Here is a 25,334-nt window from a genome sequence, read left to right on the forward strand (position 1 = left end):
AATATAGCATATGCTCCATATGTCTGAGATTTTGGATTTCACTTCATTTATCTTGAATTTGAAAAACTGGATTAGCTACAAATAATAATTTCCATGACTTAGTAGCTATGTGAACTTGAGTAGACTACTTAACCTTTCTATATTTTAGTGTCCTTATCTAGTAAATAATTTTTTTCAGGAATTAGATAAGATGTATTAAAAGACAGCTCAATAGCAGAGTCTATCATTGCCACTTGCTGTCAGAATAAGGAAGTACAGAATGGAAATATAAGCTAAATATCCCTCATCAAAAAGAGAGGAATGATGTTGAAAATTTTAAACTAGGAACCATTAGTATGGAAATTAATTACAACTTTATATATGCTCTTGATTGAAGAGAAACCTCTGTAATTTTCTCTTTGACTCAGAAGAGAGGAAGATCAACCTAGGAATGATGGAGAGAAAGACGACCCAGCAAAGATAGTTCCACATCAGGAAATAATTTGCAGTGGTAACAAAATAAGGTTGTATTTTGGACCCTTTTAAAAAGTTTTACATTGATGACTTGATTATTTTTTTGGTAAGCTGGCTGTATAATCCTAGCAATAGAAAACAGAATCATAAGTATTTGATGTGTAGTGATAGTATTTGGTAGAGATTATGAGAGGACTTACAAAGTTGTCAGACCATTTATTTTCAAAATAAAGTCTCCATTTTTTGATGACACCATTCAGCTCTGGCTTCTAGCTAAAACCGTAATTGAGGAAGTCAACTGACTCAGATAACTAAAAGTAAAATTTACAACTGGTTCACTGTAGAACAGTAGTTCTCAAACTTTAGTCTACATCAAATCACCTAACAGGCTTGTTCAAACACAGAGACCCCAATCCCAGAGATTTGATTCCGTGGGTCTGCAAGGAGCCCAGAGAATTGCATTTCTAAAAGTATCCAGGTGATGCTGGTCTGGGACTACACTTTGGAAACCACTGCCTTTGAGAATACCTAGGAAATTGTATTGCTTAGTATAATTAGTCCTTTAACAACATGTCAATTTTTTCCCAACCTAAAATGATTGGTGTCAAAATTATAAAACTATGAAGCCTTAAGAATTCATTTATTCATAAATTAGAGTGGAATCAAAACTTTAAAAAAAAAATTCTTAGCCATGTCTATAATATTCCTTTAGTCTATTCCCGTGTAATAAATTTCTGTCAGGTATCCATAACAAGAATCATTGCTGTTGCTTCTAAGAAACTTGTTTTTATAGTATGAGCAATGTAAATCAGACAATTGATTAAGTTTCCCTTTCTGCCTTTGCTGCTTGTTAGGAAGCTCATGGTTGAAATATATGTTCCACACGTAACAGATGTAGAGGATCTCACGGCTATGCATTCTGCTCAGAAACTTTACTTCTGGGGGCCGAGCCCGTGGCGCACTTGGTAGAGTGCTGCGCTGGCAGCGCGGCGACGCTCCCGCCGCGGGTTCGGATCCTATAGGACTGACCGGTGTACTCACTGGCTGAGTGCCGGTCACGAAAAAACGACAAAAAAAAAAAAAAAAAAAAGAAACTTTACTTCTGGAGTTACTTTGTTTTATCCTATTTTCTCTTGGTAGTCTTTTTTTCATTGACAATATTATTGACAGTATTATATGTATTTTTATAAATCATCTACATTCCTTCCTGAAGTATAGGAGGATATAAATAAACAAACGTGTTATCTGAAAACATTTTTAAAGAAATTTTAATATCTTGTTATGTTAGGACTTCATGCCTTAGTCTTTTCGTCACATAAAATGAATGAGAGATCAGAGCATAACAAATGCTACAAAAGTTAACATGTATCTGTTTAGCCCTAGGCAGAAATACAACAAAAATACGTACATATCACTTCTGAAATCCGGCTCAGAAGGTTAGGGGTGTATCTGAAATACTGTAATTACAGAACTATTCTCTGTGAAATTCACCATACCTATTTGAAGCTATTCATATTTTAATTGTAGTAAAATCATGTTTAGGAGTTTGGAACCTACCGAGTAAAGATAAAGCTATTTTTATTTGCCTTAAATTTACTTCTGTCTGACTTTAGGCCTGTGCCACTTCCCGTACACCATAAGTCTGTGATGAACAATCTTGTATTCACCAGGTCAGTATTCATGTAATTTGGGGAAGAGATCAGTAGTTTAGAAGAAGATACTGATAGCAGAATCTCTGCTTCCTCTAGGTTATTATAGTGTAGAAGCTAAAACTGATACTACCTCCTACATATGCATATACACATAGCCACTTTTTTCTTACTTAATAATGGAGAGAAACTAAAGGTTAAGTATGTAAAGATAAAATAGACCTAAGTATATAAAAATCCAAACTGCTCTTCTCTAATACACAGAGACCACAGATATCACATGATTGTAATGATTAAATTACTAAATCATACTGCACATAATAGCTAAATGTTATGAGTAAGCTTTGCTATTTTCATTCTTTTGTTAAACCTTAAATAGGTACAACAGAGGAAAATCTTTTATGATTTTGGCAATAAATAATGTAATGAACCTAAAATGTCTTGAAAATACAAAGGTGATGAAGAACAAGAAGAATGAGATAATACTCTTCATTTCCTTCCTTGTTAGACCTCATACCTCAAATTATTCCCAAAAGTAGTTCCAAAGTATTCTTACCAAAAGACCTTTTGAACTCTAACACCTCATGAATTTGTATTTTGTTCCAATAACTCAATAATAAACCACATCCAACTAAAATCCTATAAAATGGGGAAACACTCTATATGTAAGAAAACCATGAGAAGATAACAATAGTTCTTCCTAAATATTTTTGAGGGGTTATAGGTTTTGTAAAATGAAAACTTCTAAAAAAGATTTGCTGTTCAGATCTATAGTCTCCTATATTATATAATAATGTGCTTATTTATTTATTTATTTATTTTAAAAGGCATATTCTATCCTTAAGAGCTGGTATATAAACACATAATTTTTAGCACTTCATAATATCCTGGGACCATTGCATTACATGTTTGTGTCTGACTAATGTGCATTCAGTAGTTTAAAAGAATCTAACGGTGTCATATGATTAATTGATTATTTTACAACTTTTAAAAAGAAAAATGTCTTGCCTTAGAATGGTAATCTTGTTCCAGTCTGGGATCTGATCCGGCTACCTGTTTGTATTTGTTAATTTTCATTTGGCGATTTCTCTCCTCTATATCCATAGCACCTATCGAGTAGAAAAAAAACCCATAAAATTAATGTTCAGTTCTCACTTCTGAGTCCTATTTACAGGATGTATAAAAGAAAAATCTAAGCTGATATATTATTTTCACTCAAGGTAGTATGTACAAATTAAATGTCATATTATTTTTAGATTTATATAAAATATGCAATTTGTTAAATAAAAGTGATTATTAAACATGTAAAATAATTTTAATCTGAATAAAATGCAAATGAATTTAAAGGGAAGATGGCAAATTATCACTAGCTAGAAAACACTTTCTGGTACATGTATATCTAGGAGAATATATTTGACAGCACACAAATTTGACAATAGCAGTAGTATAAGAACTTTGGCTTTTAATTCATCATTATTTGATTTAATTACTGGTAATAAAATTGTAAGTCTAATTGGTTTCAAATGCAATTTGAACTGCATTTAGAAACTATTATTATAAAATTGGGCTATGTATTAAAGAAGGTTGCCTCAAGCAGATATGTGGATACAGTTATCAGGTCTTTTAAACTTGAATTTTCTAGAACTAGAATCAAGAAAGAGGCTCTTATAATAATACTCCTGATAACATACCATGCCAGTAAAGGCACAAAGTATTATTGAAATAAATTCAGAAAAAACAAAACCAAACAAAACTAGAAAACCAGAATGTAGGGAGGTGAGAAAGTGTGATGGTAAGCCTATTACAAAATGAGACGAATGCCCTCTATAACAGGTGCTACCTCAAAACACATCAATTGTAGATATCAAGAGGGTCTTTGAAAACTTTGGCAAGAACAAGAACTAAATTCAGCTAGCAAATCCTAGCAAACATGAAAAAGTGATTTTAAGATACATTCATAATTTTTATTAAAAGAGATTGTATAGAAAAATTCCATGTCTCATAAAATATATATATATTCAGGAAAAACAAAATCTCAATTATATACTACAAATCTACATAATGGGAAAAATAAGCTTTAGTGGGCTCAAGTGGGTATCCATTACAAAATGTTGTCATGTAAATTCACAAACACTGTGTGTTTAGGTAGGAACATAAATATACACATACATACCGCTTACTTAAGATCACAACTTCAAAATTGCAGTAAAAAATATCGAGACAAAAGTGTGCCTATTAAAAAATAGATATTTTAATACTTACCTGATTTTTAAAATAGCAAAAAGGAAAAGGGGAAAATGTACCAGTGTAATTAGAAGTTACAGAATCTTCTCCTGAGCCAATGTTTTAATTCTTAATGTTTTAATTTTTGATTACTCTCTGACCTGAAAAAGTCTCATTGTACATCAGATCATTCTTGTTAGCAACAAATTTTAAGTGAAAGTTGATTAATTAAAGTAAGATAAAAAGGAAAAAAAGTTTCAAAAAGGAGTAAGAAAATCTTGGATAAAAATACATATAAAGAGCTTACGTTACATGACCTCTAAATATGCTAGCAAATTTAGATCAACTATTCAATAAAGTGAGACAATTTGTTCCTTGTAGTAGTCACATTTTAATAATGATTGGACTAACCAAGTCAAATTTGAAAATGAGGAATATTAATACCATGTTAATATAAATTGAATGATATATAAAACCAGGTGAGTGCCTCTGAGAAGTGAATGTGAAATATAGTCAAGTATAAATGCCTATTAACCTATTAAAGTACAACTCTGGAACTGTTTGTACCTCAAGACATATTCTCGGGTAAACATATTTATTTTCTCTAAAGGCAAGGGAATAAAAAGCCCTGCCCAGCACTGAAAAATTGTATGTACTGAAAGAATATTAACTAAATCAAGTGTTTAGAAAGTTTCTCAAAAAAAGTTTCATGTTGATGTTACAGTGGCAAATAGTATGTTAAATATGAATAGCATCAATTGAGAAAGAAGTTTAAACACATGCACATATAGATGTAGATATATAGATATATACACATACAAACATATTCTAATATGTATACTGTTTTTCTGGATAGTAACCTCCTATTGAAGCTACCTTAAATTCTAGGTAGTAATGTGATACACTGGCAGTAGTTGGCAAACTTTTTCTGTAAAGGGTCCAGTAGTAAATATTGTAGACTTTGCAGCCCATATGCTAACTAGTGTTCTGCCACTGTAGCAGCTATAGACAATGCATACACAAAGGAGTGTGGCTGTGTTTCTTTCTTTCTTTTTTTTTTTTTTTTTTGGTCTTTTTTCGTGACCGGCACTCAGCCAGATGAGTGAGTGCACCGGCCATTCCTATATAGGATCCGAACCCGCGGGGGGGAGCGTCGCCGCGCTCCCAGCTCCGTACTCTCCCGAGTGCGCCACGGGCTCGGCCCGGCCCGGTGGCTGTGTTTCAATAAAACCTTATTTGCAAAACAGGCAGTGGGCTGGATTTGGCCTTTGGCATATTGGCTTAACACTGTTTGCAAAAGTGCCTTTCTTCCTAGCAATGGTTTAAAAATTAGGTAAAATTAGATCTATAGAACATCATTTATATTTAAAAGACCACCAGGAGGTCTAAGAAGAGTATGAATCTATATTGGCTGTACAACAAAGGTGTGAATAGAGTAATATGACCATTTAAATGTTATCAGTTAAATTCCTATCTTAAACAAATATCTCACCTCCAGACCCAATCATATCTACAGACAGTCCCCAAATAGAAAAATTCTCTATTACAGCCTTAACCAATGAAATCTCAATGAACCACTTAAGTCAACAAACTTGGGTAAATAGACTTTTAACTTATAACTTTAAATTATCCTAGGATAATAATTTTGGGGACAAACAGTAACCAAACAAGCCTCCCTTCAAAATTATTTTGCTCATGTGAAGTCTTCTATTACTTTTCTACATTTGCATAGCTTGTTCCCATAAAGAAAACACTCCACAAAGAATAATATGGAGAAAGTCTCTTATTGATAAAGAAATCCATTATAGAGGATTCTTCACCAACAAGTTGATTTTTCTTTGCTGGTCTTTTGCCCTACTAAGTAAAGTAACCCAGAAATAATATTTTGGTTTCAACCAAACCTACTTTTTTTCCTTCTTGGAATGAAAAACAATTTAGAGGAATCAATGCAAGTAGAAGGGCTGTTCATTGGTTGAGAAATGAACTACATAATTTCTAAACTTTCTGGCAACTCCGATGTCCTATGCTGTATACTATAAAATGAAAATAAGTGAAAGTGATAAAAGTGGCAAATTTTTGTTAAATCTCCTCTCTCTCTCTCTCTCTCTGATTCACAGTACTAATTTGTATATACAAAGCCCTGAAAATCTTGTATTAAGAAAAATCACTTGATGACAGAACCTTCACCTTTTTTCTCCACCCATTATCTGTTAATATCTCACTGAAAGAGTCTTAGAATTTCCAAAATACATTTTGAGAAATGCTGGTTTATAGGGTTAGAAAGTAAATTTATCTAGGAATCTGTGAGTGTTGAATTTATCTAGGATTCTTATATGTGATGAACTATGCTTAGTCCAGATGACATTTTAATGGCTTGACTTGATTTGTAATTTGCATATGCTTAAAAAATTATAGTCATTATATGTTTGAAATCAAATAAAAACTCAGAGCATTTTCAATATGTAATAAAATTTGATTAAGATGGTAGTGGGACAATTAGATTTCTTAGACAAACTCATTTATGGCAAAAGTTTTCACATTTGTGCCTATTTATTGCAGTGATAATCTGTTAATACATGAAACTAATATTCAAGTATTATATAATCAATTTTGGTATAAGGTAAATTGCAAGTAAACTAAAAAAATATGATTTCTTGTGTCACAAATTGTTTCATAAATATCTTGTTTCATAAATACCAAAGTTGATTTAAATTATACTGGAAATGGGCCTGTATTTTTTCCACATGTATATACAAATCTCACATGAATTCCATCAATTTTAGTATTTCTAATTGATAAATGACATTTTTATCAAAACTTATGTCATTGGTTTTCTCGATAATGCTTTTAAGTTATTGATTTTTTCCTGAAAATTTTAAAATTTTGAGTCAGAGAACAAAAAGAGAAGTCAAATGTGGATGTTCCAGAATTTGTAAATATCTCAAAATATTTGTCTTTCTCAAACTGGAAGCTCCTAGTCCATTCTTAGTTGCTTAATTTAATAAAATCCAGTATTTTGTTGATCCTGATTTAGTACATTTCCTTAAATCATATCACATATTCTGTAGCTATTTATTTATTTTGGTACAAGCCATTTAAGAGGTTTACTTGTTCTTAAATCAATAAACTAATTGTGTGGTTATTTTATACTTTAAAAACACTTCTTAATGTGTCCAGAAAGTTAAAGACATATTGATAATGTTACAGCACAAATTTTAAAAAGTTAACTTATAGGTGGAGTTTTTATCCAAAGATGTAGTTGAACATGGCTGAATTAGCTGGCAGCAAGCCAGTGGTTGCTCAAGTTTTACTATTTACATGTGCACTGCAAAGATCAGAATATCTTCAGTCATTTCTGCAGTGCACTTCAAACGGCAATAGTTTTAAGTTTGCTTTTCCAAACACACACACGTACACACGTGTGCACGCACACACAGTTCTTGGGTCTCTGAGCAGCTTTATAGCTCAAACTTCTTTGAAGTAGGGAAACAGGTTTGGCAATGATACAATTCACAATAAAGTCTAACAGTGACCAGAATTTAGCATACAATTATTCATAACTTAATTTATCATAAGAACGTACATTTATTTGTTAAATAAAGCATTTTGATGTATTGATTGAAAGTGGTATAGAACAAGAAATACTTCCAAAATGCATAAACTGCAGATCTTTCCAATTTTTCTGAATTTTAATAGGGAAAGTGATCTGACAGGTTTTTAAATTTTCTACTGTAGTTTTCTGAAATACGGGAGTTAAGAAACTATGCAGGAAAATTTTTAAAAGGAACTTTGAAATAATTTCTTCATAATCACTTGACTTTAATAAATTTTCTTAGATTTTTTTCACTGAAACTTTATGTATTATATCTAAAACCTCACAAAAAGTACACTTTTTGTTAGACAACTTATTTGTTAAAAATAGATGTAATGCAAGAAATAACAAAATTAAATTAAGAAAAAACATGGAAATAGTTCATAAAAATTATGAATTATGAATTTCAGTATCAGTACTGAGGAAAACAGATGTATTTTATTTTAAAGAGTAAAAAAAAACCTAATCATAACTGTGCAAGTAAGATACAGAAGATTTGAGGAATACTTACTTGCAAATCAATCAATTTTGAGGATTTTTCTATTTTGGTCACTAGGAATTGACATATTTGGAACGTAAGAATACTCGTATTAATTTGATTTTGTTTATAAGGTGCTTGCTTATAAAATGATTTTTCCTTTGCTCCCAGAAATGTATGAAATCTGAACTTAACATGTTAAATAAAAAATGGAATTAAATAAAAGTAAAAGCTATAGAAACTTACAAAATTGTTGTACTACCTTGAGGCTCTAGTTATAAGCTCTAGTCTCTCAAATTTGGTTATAAATCTTAACCAGTTACTTTAGATATTTTGTTTACCTGTTACTGTGTATATTTTTCCAGTGTTTCTCTATTAGCTCCCTGCCATAATCAATAAATAATACTTGAAGGAAGATGCTCTAAATTTCACAGACCCTTTCCCTATAGTCAAAAAGGAACTGGTATTTAAACTACTTTGGGATATAAGTTATCAGGAGTGATCTGAGGAAACAGTGTGCATCAGTTTTTGATATGTAAATCTAAACATTAACTGAAATTTTATCATTCAGAGGACTTAGATTTTAGCACCATTTTAGGTTTCAACATTAAAAATCTGCATGTACCCAGCCCATGGGGGAAGATCAGGGGTTCGTGCCTGGAGAGTGCAGTGGAGGTAACTTCCACAGAGTTGATAGGGCTTTGGAACTGCCCATACTTAGGATAATGGGTATGTTTATTATATGTAGGACTTAAAAAATCCTAAAAACAGCATTAGTTTAAAAGATAAGAAGAGACAAGACGTGGATTTGAGTTTTGACTTCAGAAGCCCTGTAACTACAAATTCTTCATTTCACCTTTGTGGTCATAAAATTTCTCAACTGTAAAATGGATATTTTTGGACCAGATACTCTTTATGATTCCTTCAGCTACATAACCCTCTGGTTGGTTGATTTTGAAGTCAAATGATGTTTAAGTGTTTGTTGTTTTATATTATCATACCTATTTCATAAATATAGATAATGTAAAGTGCTCCAGAAATTTTTAATCTGTTCACCCTGGTATTGCATTAATTGAAATTTACAAAACGTGTGTGTGTGTGTGTGTGTGTGTGTGTGTGTGTGTGTGTGTGTGTGTGTGTGTGTGTGTGCGCGCGCGCGCGCACGAGCGCAAATGTGTAGGTACAGAGGCAGAGAGAGGAGTGGAATGACGAAGTGAGCGAAGGAGAGAGATGAAGAAAGAGGGCGGGCGGGAGAGAAAACATGAGCCAGATCTGGTAGAGAAAGAGACAGATACACAGAGATATGGATTACACTGAAAAGTTCATTAAACCAGAAACTTTGTCCAGGAAAAGGAGTCATAAGGGTGACCTAAAAAAATGCAGTTGTTTCACTACATACATATTTTTTTCTGATGTAGAATGACGTCTTTTAAAAAAATGTTACTTGCTAACAACTTAGGTTATTTTTAACTTGTTAGTCACAATCTCTGTATCTTTGAAAAAACAAGATATATTTTAGAGAGTAAACTAAATTTTAAAATGAAAATCTTTTGGAGAAGAAATATAATGGTTATTATGAAAATTGCTTCTAAGAAAAAGTGAAATAGCAGGTGATAAAAGATACAAACATGAGTCAGATTCATCATGAGTCAGATTTATCATGAGTCAAATTCATTATGTTAATAACTATTCCCAATTTTGATTAAGCACTTTGGAATATTCTACCTTTTATCTGATGGCTAAATATCTACATTAACGGAGATGTAATTCACAGAGTAGCATATATTATTCCTTGTGTATATGTCTTACCCCCACTTAATATGTTTTGATATGATACAATTATCAAATACCACTCACTGTATTCACATCTGGGACCTAATTAAGGTAGCCATAAGATATATTTCAATTTTGGCCACTTTTATACATATTGCAAGATTGCATGAAATGTTTAAAAGGAGCATAATAAAGAAATTTAAAATGCATCTTTACATTTATATTTAGAAATAATATTTAATATACTTAGAATTGTTAACAAATTTAATTTAAAAATCACATAAAAATAAAAATATCCATCATATAAAAACTGAAATAAGATCTATGCTGGAAAGGGGACCCGTATAATTTTCCTTATGTATATTAGAAACTTATTTACTAGAGAATATTCCTTGGGCTATAACCAAATACTTATCTAAGTGCCCACATGAGATTAAAATTGGAATCCCCACATCCCAACTTTTATTTAGCCTTATTATTGATACTGTAAATTCTTGTTTAAAAATTATCATGGCTCCATACAAATTATGAGAGTTTGGAATTTTTCATTAGTCACACATTTTGCTTAGGAAACTGTTTTAATTAGTCAGTAGATTTTATTCCTATCTGAAGAATTTTAACCAACTGACAAAGATTATCAGCCTTATATAGAAAATGAAATGATATTAGTGATTACCAAAATGTTTGACTTAAATTATGTAACTAATAAAAAACCCCAAAAACATAACTTCCCTCCAAATCAATTCTTGTGATATTTGCAATTGTTCATACTGATTACTTTTATACTTTTCATTTCAGCATTTCTAAGACTTCTGTCAGACCTTATTTATAAAATAAATTTAAATTATATTAGCTATAACATTAAAATGATAATACAAAATATTTTTGAGAGTAGTAAAGATATCTTTTTCTTTCCAAGTCAGGCAGACAAATAGAGTGGATAAGGAATGAGAAATAATTCACAGTGGAACTCTGTTAAAATGTATATATTCTTAAAAGGATTCAAACACATGTGATTGTGTCCTCCAAACCATAATGGAAGTGTGAAATAATGAAACTAGCTTTTTTTCTCCTTTATAAGAGTGGACATATAGAGAGAAGAGCGAAATAAAAAGGGCAAAATTACTAAATGGAAAATAAGTTAATTATTAGATATCATATTTCACTTCAAATTTTCAATGATGGTATGCATAAAAGTTGTGAAATATTTGAATTTCCTTAGGCTAATACTATGTTGCAGACAACAGGCATGTCAAATGAGATGATAAAACTGTGCCTGAAAAATTAAATTGAGAAAATCTGTAGAGAAAAATAAAATTTTGATGCTTAAATTAAGAAAACATCACTAAAATAAATTAAATTATGATTATGAATTGCAAATGTGATATAAGCTTCCACAACTTATAATAGTCAATTCCTCCATATATTCATGGTGATCATCTTAGAAAATGCTTACACATTTTCATTATGAATTGGGATAAAATCAGTAAAGCTTACGTAGAAATATTGTGATTAACATGAAAGAAGCACAGTTTAATTATTATACCATTTTATCCATGTTGGATAAATAAATATTTAACAAGGAGATATTAACATTTTAAATCAAATTAGGTTCACCATTAAGTTGGAAGACTTATCTAACAATAAGAAAAGGAAATATTTAGACATATGGATTTTAAACAGTATTCATGCTTAGACAACAAACTGTTCTTTTTCCAAAGATGCTGCTTCTGACTGTGCCAGGGTACAAGAATGAATATATAGAGTAATTAATGTCATGCAGTATAACACTCCCTCAGAATTCAAAGGAATGTATCCTAAATGTTGCATGAATAGGAAAATCTCATAAAACGTTTCTGTTCAATACAGAGAATAAAGAGGTATAAAAATCAGATGGGGTCACTCTCAAAGAAAGAAAAATGAAGATTAGATGAAGAGACATCAGAACAGACTAGCTGAAACTAGAAAAACCGGACTGAATTTTAACCTTTCAAATGCTTCTGTGTGAATTCTAGTTTTATGGAGGATCCTAAAGAAAACCACAAAATAGATTGAGTTGATTTCCGTTGATATTAAATCTCCCTTTCTGAATTCCTCTCTTCTTGTTCTCCTCTTCCCAGCCCTTCAGTATTGTTCCTCATATTATTCTCTGCACAATGTCCCCCTTCTTGGCTTGGACTTGGTTTTAAAATTTTGACATTTTTCACCTTTTCACAGTAAAGCCCCTGTTTCTTAAGGTAAAGGACTTGGGTTCTGGCACAAAGCCAGATTGATTTGGTTTATTTTACTTATTTATTTATTTATTTTTTGAAACATAGTTGATTGTACAGATCTGTGGGGTACAGAATACAATTCCTGTGTGCAATATGTGATGTTCAGATCAGGATTATTAGTATAGTCAACATTACACAATATAATCATTTCTCGTGGCCCATTTGGTTTAAATTACAGCTTCAGATGGCTTGGGTAAGTTATTCAACTGATCTGTACCTCAATTTTTCAATCTGTAAACCAAAAATAAAAATAGTACCTACACAGGGTGTTAAAGTCAATTATAGATTAAAATAATTTACACTAAGGTGACTTAATTATCCAAAATGTTGAATGCATTTTAAAAGAGTTTATTAACCAAAAGAAATCTTTGATTGAGGAAATGCATAGTAATTATTGGTTTTGATCACTGACTCTGAGTTCCTCAGTTATTCTAGACTAAAACCCTCCCAATCCTCTTGTCATAACTAGTTCTCATATTGAGTCTCCCAAAAGTAAAATCTGTAATACAAGGAATTAACATTCTGACTTATCAACTATTCATCACCATTCCAAGTTTCAAAAGTGGGAACCATTGTATCTATTTAAAAACAATGAGTTTTTACATGACTTGAGCATTTGGGTTCATTCAAGTGAGCCCTGCATATTTGAATTATAGCGTAAAAATACCCAAATGTAGGGAGCCTCTTACTGTATCTCCAAAACTGAGTCAAATGAGATCTGTTGTTTGGTTACTGCAGGTTCATTTAGTAAGAACTCCCTCTACTTAAAGCTCTCTTATTTCATGGTGATCTTATTTAAAGAAAAACCTCATTATTGAGCACTGCAGCTGAGGTAAGTCTGATATTGTGAAACTTGTCTCTCAAAGGTTACCAGAAACATACTTGCCAAATCAAGTGATCACTCCTCAGCATCATTCTACTGGACCTCACTGCAGCATTTGATAAAATTATTACACTATCCTTGATATTTTCTCCTTCAGCTGTTTGGCCCTGAACATTTCTCACTCTCAGTTCACTGTTTATCAGACTATTTTCTTGGCTCATCTCTCAGCCCATTTTCAAATGTATGCATTTCCTAAAGTGTTATTAGCTTTCTCTTTTTATTATATCCTTCGGTGATTTTTATATAATTTCATACCTTCAGCTGTCACTTTAATGCTGAAGGTCCTGACCTTCAGCTCCTACCTTTCCTATAAACTCTGTGACTCACATTTCCAGTTGTCTTCCAGCCACCCCCAACTGGGGGCCCTGTCAGCACCTAAAACTCAGTTTGTCCAAAGCAAGTTAAAATTACATCTCATATCTGTTCTTCTTCTTTCAATCATTACCAATGAATATCTAGAATATTCAGAATCTATTTCTTTGTTAACTGTCTTGCCTTTTCTTGGAATAGTCTGTTAGCCCTAAATACCTTTCTTTACTTTTTTGGGTTTCTTGCCCACTGCAAAGCTTTAGATTCAAAGCTTTAGTCCTTTCTGTGTTTTCTAGCTTATCCACCTTAGTCATTTCTTTTCTTTCACTCTATGTCTTGAAGCTGTAGACCAACCCCACCAATTACTATGCCCCCACTGGAGAGAGCCTTATCTTGAGAGGTGACCTTGGATTTTAATTGCTTGGGATGTATTAGATTAAGTAAATTATTTTTGTATTAGCATATATTTAGTACTATTTGGTAATATATTTAAAATCCATTTTAATTATGTATATTTTCAATAATTTTTTAAAATTTATTTTATTAGCATATTCATTATTACAAATAGTAATTATTCTTTATGCCCCTTACATGACCAATCACTCCCCAACTCCTCTCCCTCCCCACCATTTCTAGTATTTTCAATAATTTTGGAAGTCAGATTTATTGATATATAATTTACACAAAGTAAAATTGACATAATTTAGGTGCAAAGTTTTATGATGTTAGACAAATATATAGTTATCAAACCTCACCATAATCAAGATACAGAGTATTTCTACAACCCTAAAAAATTTCCTGATGCCTCTTTATTGTTAATCCTCTTGTGCTAGTCCAGGTAACATCTGATCACATTTATGTCTAAATTTTTCTTTTTCTTCAGTAATGTTTTTAGACTAAAATTTTACTTGCTTGAGGCATAGAAAATGAAATGTAATGAAGCTTTAGAAACTACAGCTAAAATCTTATACTCTAGAACTCAGTACTATTGTTCTCTACACAACTAAGTTCCTAACAATAATAATACTTTGTACATGCCAGGAATTGTGCTAAGATCTTTGCATGTATTATAATTATGTCACTTAATCAGCACAACTGTATGTGCTAGGACTTATTATTTTTTCAGTTTTACTTATTAGAGAATTTGCACAAGGTCATATAACTAGTAGGTGGTAGTGCTTGGTCTATCCTTCTCCAAAAGTCATGATCTAAAATATTTAGTCATGAAATGCCTCTCTCTCTCTCTCTCACACACACACACACACACACACACACACACACACACACACACACACACACACACACACTCAAATTTATTTCATTCTTTTTTCTTTCTCCAGCATCTTCCCTTCCACTTAACATTTTCCCCTTTTTCTTTTCAAGTCGATTCTCCTCTCTGGCCAATTTTTTTGCAGGTAATGATTCCACTTATTTCCCTTTGAACACAACTTATTTATTTATTTATTTATTACCAGTAAGGGAATCGTGACCCTCAGCAAGATGTCGTCCGCACCGCGCTCAGCCAGCGCACCGGCCATCCCTATATAGGATCTGAACCCGTGGCCTCGGCGCTCCCAGCGCTGCACTCTCCCGAGTGAGCCATGGAATCGGCCCAATATAGTCGTTCTTTAATCTTTCTAGAGAGTCCTCTGATTCTCACTCCTTTACTCTGAACTAGCCTATCAACCTCCTTCATATTCTGCATGACCTATAATCTATAACTATGTTCTCCCCATCGTTTATGTCACATAATTAATTAACCTAATTCCTTTTACTCATTCTCATTTTGCTTTGCATTACATTTTGCCTTTCCCACTATTAATTCTCTTCCTCTTCCTCACCCTCACATCCCATATCCAATCCCCTGATCCCTTCACACAGGCTGACCAAAAAGGAAACTACCATCTGTCAAGTAACATCCGTCTCTTCAGTTAAATTATAAGCCAATTTAAATTCTCTTAGAAATTATATCCAGTGTAGCATTATTCATGCCAACCTACCCTCTATCACATGAAACCTAGCTCTCTTTCTTGTGAACCCTTTTTTATTACTATGTTTTCATTATAGATATAAAAGTATAAAGCTTTAAATGAGCAAAGATGAAGTGATATAAAAAATAATAATTTAAATCTACCATGCTCTAATGAATACTTAGTATTATGTACATGTTAATACTCACTAAATACTTGATTACAAGCTTAACTTATTACAAATATATTCTTTCCTTTCAACTCAATTTAACAAATACATTTGTTAAATATATTTTAATCATAACTTAACTACAATTCAGTGCTATACTTTATTCATTTATCACTCTGAAAGACTTAAATTTTGAAAACTCTCTCATTTGTCACTGACACTTAAATGTCTTTTCAGAAAAAAAAATTATAGCATAAATTGTTCTCCTCTTCTAAACTTTAATTGCCTTTACTTTATCTTCTGTTATTGGTCTTAATTATACAAGTCTCTTCTGGCTTCCTTACACAGCTGGTTTCTTTTTATTCTTCTGGTTTAGTTCAAATATCATCTTTTCAGATAAGATCTTCTGGATTACTCCATCTAAAATAACTCATTCCCCTTTTCAACCCCACTAAGTCACATAGGAATTTAAATAATAGCACTTACGACTGTATAAACTTATCTTGTTTAGTGACTATTTCCTCTCTCAAGAATATAATTTCCATGAGGGGAGAGACCTTATATGTCTTAGTCACTGTTATGTCCCCAGCACCCAGAATTAGGCCTGAAACATAAATGTTTAGTAGATATTTGTTGAACACACAAATTTTTTGGATGTGAAATACCTTTATAGCACCAGAATATGAATTTCAGGAATACTTTCTCCTTTGAGTAAGCCAATTATATTGTATCATTGTTTAAAATGCCATAATGATAACTAGGGAATGGTTTGAGTCTAGCATAGTTAAATTTTCTCTATCTTGGGTTTTTAATTCTATCTTAATAAAGGCTCATATTTTTATTATTAACACATTAAAGTTAGTATTGACCATAATTCTGAGTACAAAATGTATATTTGGGCATTGGAAAAATACTGAGAAGGGATGATTTGTATTAGTAATACATTTTTGGCCACCTGCTAGACACTTAATGAAAAATTATTTTTTAAACCCAACCCTTGGATCCCTCTGAGAAAAATGGTGGCTCACAGTTTTTTGTTTGTCTTCCATTTGGGGCATTTATTTGCTTGCTCTTGAAACAGAAAATTTTTTATTTTGGCTGGGCATTTATTTTTATTCTTTTGATTGAAAGTATACACATATACGCACACACCTATAAGTGATCAATCCGCAATCCTCTTTTTTAACAATGAGGAAACTAGGATTCAAAGAGATTAAGGAACTTGTCTAAGGTCACTTAGGCCTTCAAATCTCATATTTTACAGCTATACTGATATGCTTCTAAATAGAGTAACAGAGAATAAAACATAACTTGTTTTATTTTTTAAATAAAGCATGATTTGTTTTTTAAAAAATATCTAGAATTAAGTAGTTTATCATGTTTCTGGCACTGCTACTAAAGTGGTCAATAAGTATAATTCAATGCCCAGTTCTACTATTAAATTTTTTTTCTATTTTCAAACAATACTGGAATACTGGAATACTAGTTCATTGTTTATAGATTACTGATATATTAAATTTAAATTCAAAATCTTATTGCAAAACCCATGCTTTTGCTCATGATAAACATAAACCATAAGTAAATAAATATATTTATGTGAAAAATAACCTTTTCGTAAAATTTGAGTTAAGCAGTAATAATTAGTAAGAGCTACTATTCTTTGATTATCTGCTTTGGCTAAAACTCTTTAACAAGTTATATATATTCAATTTCTTTCAAATTACAGAAGAAATAGAAATAAGTGTTTCTAATTTCTATGTCAATAAAATTCTTCATTTAAATGGATTTGTGAAATAATAATTTTGTTAAGTATTCTAATTACAACATAAAATATATGTTACTTATTCCCAATTGTATTTTTATTAAGAAGCATTTGAAATCTATTCGACTTGAATTCTTAAGCTTTTCAAATTAACATTAGTACTTGGCAGACCAATGGACCAGTCTGAAATAATAACTTTCAAAAATATTTTCTAAAATTCTTGACATAGCACAGAACCAACTAAAATAAATAATTTTAAAGTTACTTAAAATAATAATATAATTATAACAATAAATATCATAATATAATAATAATTTATCTAAGTAACTGGTAAGAAATACGGCTGACAAAACAATCTTTTAATTTTGAGAACTCCTTATGAATAAAATTGATGTATTACACAAGCCCTAAGATTGTGAGATGCTCTAGACCAAATGCAGAAGTAATTCGTAAAATCTGTGTAGCTGGAGTTGAATTTAGAAACATGGGTAGATGTTGTTTTATGTAACATATCAAACAGTATTTTTAAAATCTCTTCTGTATCATTGCTCTGTTTACAGAGGCATTTAAGACTTGTTTAATAATGATCTAAAAAAATTAAATTGTCATACGAAATTTCATAAGAGTAGAAAGAAAAAGGGTACCCTAATAAAGCGTGCTACTTCTTATTCAAAAGAAACTTGATTATGATTTCCAAGTGCTAAATCACTGATTTTTGGTGTTATCAACTCCATTCCTCCATTTATTGTATATTATGTTGCAGTGAAGGTCCTCTATAATTGTGACTTAAAACATACAAATACACTTGGACCTAATATATCAGAAAAATTATTAGACTTATTAAATTATTTTTCCACCACATTTTGGGTTGAAGTATTAACAGGTGGTGTTGATAAGGAAAAATAATCAGCTTACATATTCATCAGAGATGTGAGTAATAATAGCCTATTAAAGATATTATCTTTTGTTGGTCAAACACTCCAGTTTTTGAAAAGACTTAGCATCAACTTACTCTTACTAAACAGGTGAAATCCATTCTGAATTGCTTATCACAAAATTTACTGCTTTCTCTTCTAAAATGATTTCCTTTTTCTCTGAACCTCCTCTTATTAGCTTCTCTTTTATTCTCTCTTTATTTTTATTTCCTTTAGACTAGAATGCATTTGTCTTCATTTATCTCTAGGCCTAGGTGAGTTTAGGAAACCTTAAACACAATTCTGGTTAATACACACCATGTAGCTCAGACTTTAGCTTTCCCACACCAGGAGGAAAAAGAGGTGTTATAGATCTATACCTACAACAGCAGTTTTAAAAGTTTATGCTGTGAAAGACTTTAAATTATGTTTAGCTAACAATGAGAAGTAATTTAAAATTTAAAGAAACAAAAAATTTAATATTTGAAAATATTATCATTCCTCTGTAAATTTAAACATTCCACATACATCCCAGATATTTATTTTTTGTGTGAGAAAAGTTGCTTCCATTATTAATCCTCTCCTTTTCAGAATCTTCAAACTCCCTCAACCAAGTCCTTTTCCTTTGCTTTTATTAAGCATATAATGAAGATTCCTGTGTTCAACCTCTAAGCTAAACCTCTGAATTTTCTTCCTCCTCTAAGCTTAAATTCCATATTTTTCTCCTTGTTTTGCCACTACCAAATTAAATAACTTATGTTTTACTTTCCCCAGCACTCATTCTTTTCTTAATGTTGCGAATTTTTACTGTTCTGAGCTTCTTTCCCTAATTCTTTCTGCATTGCTTGGAGACATCCTATTCTTTTCCATTGTGAACTCTGAAACCCCATTCCTTTTATTTAAAAGCTATATATCCTCAGCCTCAGTACAGAATATTCATTTCCCCTCTTACCATGAATGGAAAGTTGGCCCATCAACAATAATACTACCTCCCTCTGAAACATTTTGAGGGAAAGCTGCTCAAAATTCCTGAAGTGGTACAGGCATTCTTCTAGTTCTGCATTCCTTCTTCTACATGTTTGCTTTTCTAATCTTATATAAAATCCACTTTTATCTTCACACCATATACTTCTTTGCTGTTATCACCTATACCCAAGGCAATTTTCTTCAACCATTTTCTATGAAGCTTAGGCCCTAGTGCCTCAATGCCTATATAAAAATACTACTATCAAAGTTGTTTGCTTTCCTTGCCTTCCCAAACTGTAATCCATGCTCCATAATAGAAACCCACTCCCAGGACCAAACACTGTATCTTTACATTATTTTAAACGGTCCAACATCTGAAAATTCTAAAGATCATTAAATCAATCTCTAACAATAACCTTCTCAAATTGCCTTTGTTATCACCACAAATTCCAATTCTTCCATTGAATCCTTTCCCTCTCACGTTATTGAAAATTCTACATCTAAACATTAATTAACATGACTAACATCCCCCCAATCCATTGGACATCATTTTGACCACTTTCCTTGTTAGCTACCCTCAACATTATCATTCTCTTTTTCTTTCTATTATAACTGCCCACAAACTTCTAGCCTTGGATCCAAACAATTACATCTGAAGTGTGCTAATGAACTAATTACACAATATTAGGAACCAGTGCCATTATAAATTTATGGTCTCCACTTAGCTAAACTTTCACCATTCTTCTACATATCCTTGGTGAGCTCCCTCCCCCATATTTCATGGTGGCTGCTTTTTATAATTTCCCCAAGATTAGAAAGCCTAGTTTACATTCATTATCTTTATTTTTTTCTCTGCATCTCCCTTTCCTTCTCTTCAATTTGGTTTCCATCCCTACCAACTTCACTGAAATCAATCAAGCAAAGATGATTATTGACTAGTTTTATTGTTTAATGACATATTTGTTTTTCTCTGGAATTTGTCTCTGTTGACTATACCTTCTTGAAATGCTCTCCTTTCTTGAATTCTCTTATCTCATGGATATCCTACTGTTTTAAAATGATTCTTTCCAAAACAGTTTTCTGGCTTTTGTTCTTTCATTCACTCCTTAAACGCAAATAAATGTTGGTAACTCCCGACTTTTGATTCTTGGTTCTTTTCTTATTCTTCATACCTACAGACAATTCCATTCATTTCAATGGCATCACTTCAATGGTGATACTCTACCTTAATCAATGTCTCTATCCCAGACTTCTGGAACTATAGTTCCAGACCCATACAACCAATCACCTCAATTAGATATTTATACTTAAATATTCCTAACAAACCATAAATCAACCCATCCCTCAAATGAACTTTATCTTTATCTAAAACTTGTACAACCTATATTCCCTATCCTTATAAAATGTACTACCACCTATTGAAACATTTCAGTCACCTGCGATTATCTTATGGCTCCTCTTCCTGCATCGATAATATCCAATCAGTGACTAAGGTTTCTAGATTCTACCTGTTTAAATAACATCTCGTGTTGATTGACTCTACTGATACTTTAATTCAGACCATTATCACCTCCTAACTGATTGATAGCAATATCCTCATAAATAATCTTTTTGATTATATTAACACAGTCCATCTTTTACATAGCTGTCAAAGTAATTTTTCTAGAAACAAATATGTGACCTTATTACTCTATTGCCTTACATGCTTCAATAACCTATACAATCATCATGAATCTGGTCCCTGCCTACTTTGCTTAAACGTGTTTGAAGTCATTAGCAAAATTGTTTCCTCTGCCTGAAACACTCTCTACACAAGAGGCCAAGACTTTTCTAGCTTTTACTATTCAACTCAAGGGTCATCTCTTTCATCCTTCCTAGGTAGAAATGATCAGACCACACTTCCCAGATAGGATGATAATATCCATCCTTCCCAGGTAGAAATGATCATACCACCTTTTGTAATTTCACTGTATATCATATATATATATATATATATATAATTACATACACATATAATTACTTCATAACACCTGTGACTAATGATTGCATTTACTCATTAGACTCACAATAGAAAAAGTCCAAAAGGATAGGGAACTATTTTGTATGTCCTATTATTTCCAGCACCTAGAACAATACCACACAGCATGTGTTTAAAAAATGTGTGTTGAATGAATGTTCAAGTTTCAGGTTAAGTTTTACCTCTTCTTGAGGTAGAAGAGAAGAGACAGGATATTCTTTCTGGCCATCTAGTTGGAAGAAATTTTAATTGACTTTATAGCTTATAGAATATATTGTTGAAATCATCCATACTGGTGCATAAGCAAAGCATGTTACCCGCATCTCTTAACCCTTCAGTGATAAATTGATAGCTTCCTTAGGGGCATGTACTAGGACTTTGGTATGCTCCACAGTCTAGAGCATTGCTGAACTCATTGCATAAATAAAATACTTTTGGAATTATGTGAAAAAGCTGAAAACAGTTTTATGTCTAAACTAAGTCTGAAAACAAATTATGATTAATTTGTTAATTTAAATCTGACTACACACACACACACAAACACATACGGACACACATACATACCATCTGTATAGTTAGTTATCCAGTTATGGAAAAATTACCTATATACAAATACTGCATACATAGAAAGTTCACCATTTTATTTAACCTTCTAGTTGGAGCAGTTGCTGTTAGAAGATGAATATACATGTTTCTAAATAAAATGGCTGCAAGATTTAACGTTTTGTTATATTAGAGAAAAATGAAAAATTATGAAATGAGTTAAAAATGGTAAAAAACTTCTAGGACAAGTTAGGTAAATGAAAATATAACAAAGAAAAGCAGTAGAAGAGACAGACCTGCATGTCTTCTGTTTGTGGAGTCCACTTCTTCTGTGATCACATCGTGTAATGGAAAGACATAGACAAAGGAGATGGGTGTGAGTGGATATACTCAAAAGATAAAAGTGACACTGAAGGAAAGAGCCTGAAATCATTTTGAGAAAGAATCCTGTGTACAGTTGTAAGGAAGATACAATCAAATACATACTATAAAAAAATAGACAAGAACTGATGACAAATTGATTAAGCTACTATAGGTTAGCAGAATCAGAAAAATAAAGTTAGAGTAGAAATAAAGAGGATTAAAAATTTTACAATTATTTATGTACAGCCATCCTGAACATTTATGCTGATGAAAGATATCATTAGTAAAAACATTGTTACCTGTACAACCACATTGTTCAAGACATCACTGAGTCAATTTAAAATCTGCAAAATGCTTTAGAATTATCTCTTATCTGAAGAAAAGAATTTAATTGAGTCATCATCAAAAAGAGCAACAAAAATAGTTCCAACAGATTTCTATGCCTTTTATGTCTCCCAAATTAACCAGCGAAAACATGAAAATAAAGTATGGCCATTAGGCCAGAATTTCATCAAACTACTTCAATACAGCAAAATATTATAATAAAAGTATTATGGAGTAATAAATATAATACAACTTATTGAAGAGTGGCTAAAATATACGGTTTTATTTCAATACTGAAAATTCAAATTAACCCTCAGTTTAGACCAATTTTCTTTGATCAAATTCCCTTATAATATTTATTTGTTCAGTAAATTCTTAAAAACACTGCATTATAAGATCATTAAAATTTTCATTATAATTTATCCATCCAAATCCAACATCTACTATAGTACATGTGGCACACATTCTGGAAACACTTCCTTACCCATTGCTAGTGAAGAAGTTCAGAAGACATTCTATACAGAGATATGAAAGCAAAAAAACGTCTGCTAAACTCAGCATTCTATGAAAAAATTTCTTCCAAAGATATTAGTGAGTTAGTATCAGTATTACATAGATGAACAATACAATATAAAGCCAAAACTTCCTATTTTAATTACCCACATAGCTTTGAATCTGACACCACAAAATTCTTAAATCAAAAACCATATTCCATTCTGCAATAGCTGTATCATGGTTTTGGGTGATTTATACAAAAGCATATTGTATCAAAATACACTTGGAATATTGATTTATTGAATTATAGCTATTGAGAGAATTATTTCCTGTAACAAATTTATCTCTTTTTATGAATAGTGAGAAAATGAAACCTTTCTATCAGAAAAAAATGTGCTTAGATGACCAAAATTTTTTTTTTAGAAAAAAAGAGAAATCCTGGTATGAATTATAGAGAACTGGAAAAGTAATGACACATTCCAAAACTCAGCAATGTTATTGTTATTATTATATGAGTACATTTTTTCACTTATTCAAAATCAAACACTAAATCTCATCACAGTTATTTTACAAAGCACAGACTACTAATAGGATTGACCACTAGGAAAAATCTTCATATTCTCATGAAATGTACTCATACATATTAAAATGGTACCTTTTCCATCCTCAGTTCACCCATTTCTCAAAATAGATAAGGTAGAAAAATCACAGATATAACAATAACATAGGCTAATGCTGAATTGTATCATACCTTGCATTATTTTTACATACAGGTTTCCCTAGATAAACAGTTATCATAATACTAAAATAGTTGCCTCACATGTTAAAACAAAAGTGTTATGAACTGGATGAAATAATTGTTCACACATATTTCATCTCCAGGAAAACATTTCTTTTTTCCAGAAGATTTAAAAACTGCAGAAATAAATGAAGCTTTTTTCTCCACCTAGTTTTTTTCTGTACCTTGGATTACTTTACGAGGACACTTTAAAAAGTTCTTGGAAAGATTCATATTATCTTTTAATTCTATTTTTTCATGAACTTTTTGAAGTACCCTCACAAATGGTATTGATGAAATGGTTTTCATATGAGTATTATATGAATTCAAAACATTAAAGTTCTTCTCAACTCATTCATTATTTATTATAGTGAATAATGGAGGGGCATAGAGTTCAAATGACTTACCCAATGTTACAAAACAAGTTCAGTGTCAGAGCCAGAAATAGAACAGAGGTCTCCTGATTACCCAGTCAATTTTCTTTCTACTTTCTGCTATATGACCCAATAAAAACGTGTGAAATAAAATGTCAAACAAGGAAGAAACAAAAAATTTCCTCATGGTGACACCTAAACTGGACATTTTTTTATATAGTATTCAACTAGAAACATTTTTAAAAGAGGTACATGCTACAACCAGTCAATTAATTCACCAACACTTTTATTCTTGTAAGAAATATGGTAACACATCTTAGAACCAATAATTTAAAAAAATTTTTTAGAAAATAATACAAAATTATATTACTCATAAGGGGATGAAAATAAAATATTTTGACAATGATTTCACTACTAGAAAAAAGTGTCCATTAACTCATTTTCCATTGTTTATGTCAATATGATGCATTAATAAATCATTTGTAAGTAAGCTTATATAAAAAGTACATAACTTTAATTAGCAGATAGAATTCATTGAACTATAAAATCTCAATGTATTACTACAGTTATACCAAATATATTTAAAACTTTTTGTTTGCCTTTCTTGTCTTCCTTGTGGTTACAGTTTTATTATACACTATTTGCATTAAAATAGCTTCATTTTCAAAGAGGAACTTATAGCCTACTATCTCATTTAGGCATTCATGTCTTAAGTAAATGCTAATATGCTATAAATATTGATTTTGCATATAGTATTGTAATGAATAGCAGACATCAGTGAACCTTGAAAGAAGCTGAGAGTATCCCCTCCACTCTTCCCATCTTCCCACCTTTCCTTTGATCATTACCAAGCCACAGTCAAATATTCTACTTTTCAGTGCTGTTAATGGAGGGTTTTAATGAGGACTTTTTCTCTTTCATTTAACCAATAACCAGTTACCAGACTCTTCTATAACCAATAAACCAGACTTTTCATTTAACCGATAACCAGGTAAGAGTGATTAAGAATTATAAAAGTGTACCCTC

General features: G+C 31.5%; 1 protein-coding gene across 37 annotated transcripts in view; it reads right to left on the minus strand.

The window, feature by feature from the left end:
- Positions 1-25,334, minus strand: part of RIMS2 (regulating synaptic membrane exocytosis 2) — a 637,189-nt gene that overhangs the window by 161,761 nt on the left and 450,094 nt on the right. For 8 of the 37 annotated variants that reach the window (XM_063079144.1, XM_063079148.1, XM_063079143.1 and 5 more), the window contains 2 exons: positions 22,271-22,303; positions 3,111-3,211 (listed from right to left, as the gene is read on the minus strand). The exons of 21 other annotated variants lie outside the window; for them this stretch is intronic. In XM_063079144.1, the coding sequence (XP_062935214.1) occupies positions 3,111-3,211; positions 22,271-22,303 (134 nt within the window). Of the gene's footprint in view, positions 1-3,110; positions 3,212-22,270; positions 22,313-25,334 lie in introns of all 37 variants that reach the window. 8 more of the 37 variants (XM_063079141.1, XM_063079140.1, XM_063079147.1 and 5 more) reach the window with 4 other exon arrangements.

This window comes from Cynocephalus volans, chromosome 15 (genome assembly GCF_027409185.1).
Source record: "Cynocephalus volans isolate mCynVol1 chromosome 15, mCynVol1.pri, whole genome shotgun sequence".
Classification (NCBI taxonomy): Eukaryota; Metazoa; Chordata; class Mammalia; order Dermoptera; family Cynocephalidae; genus Cynocephalus; species Cynocephalus volans.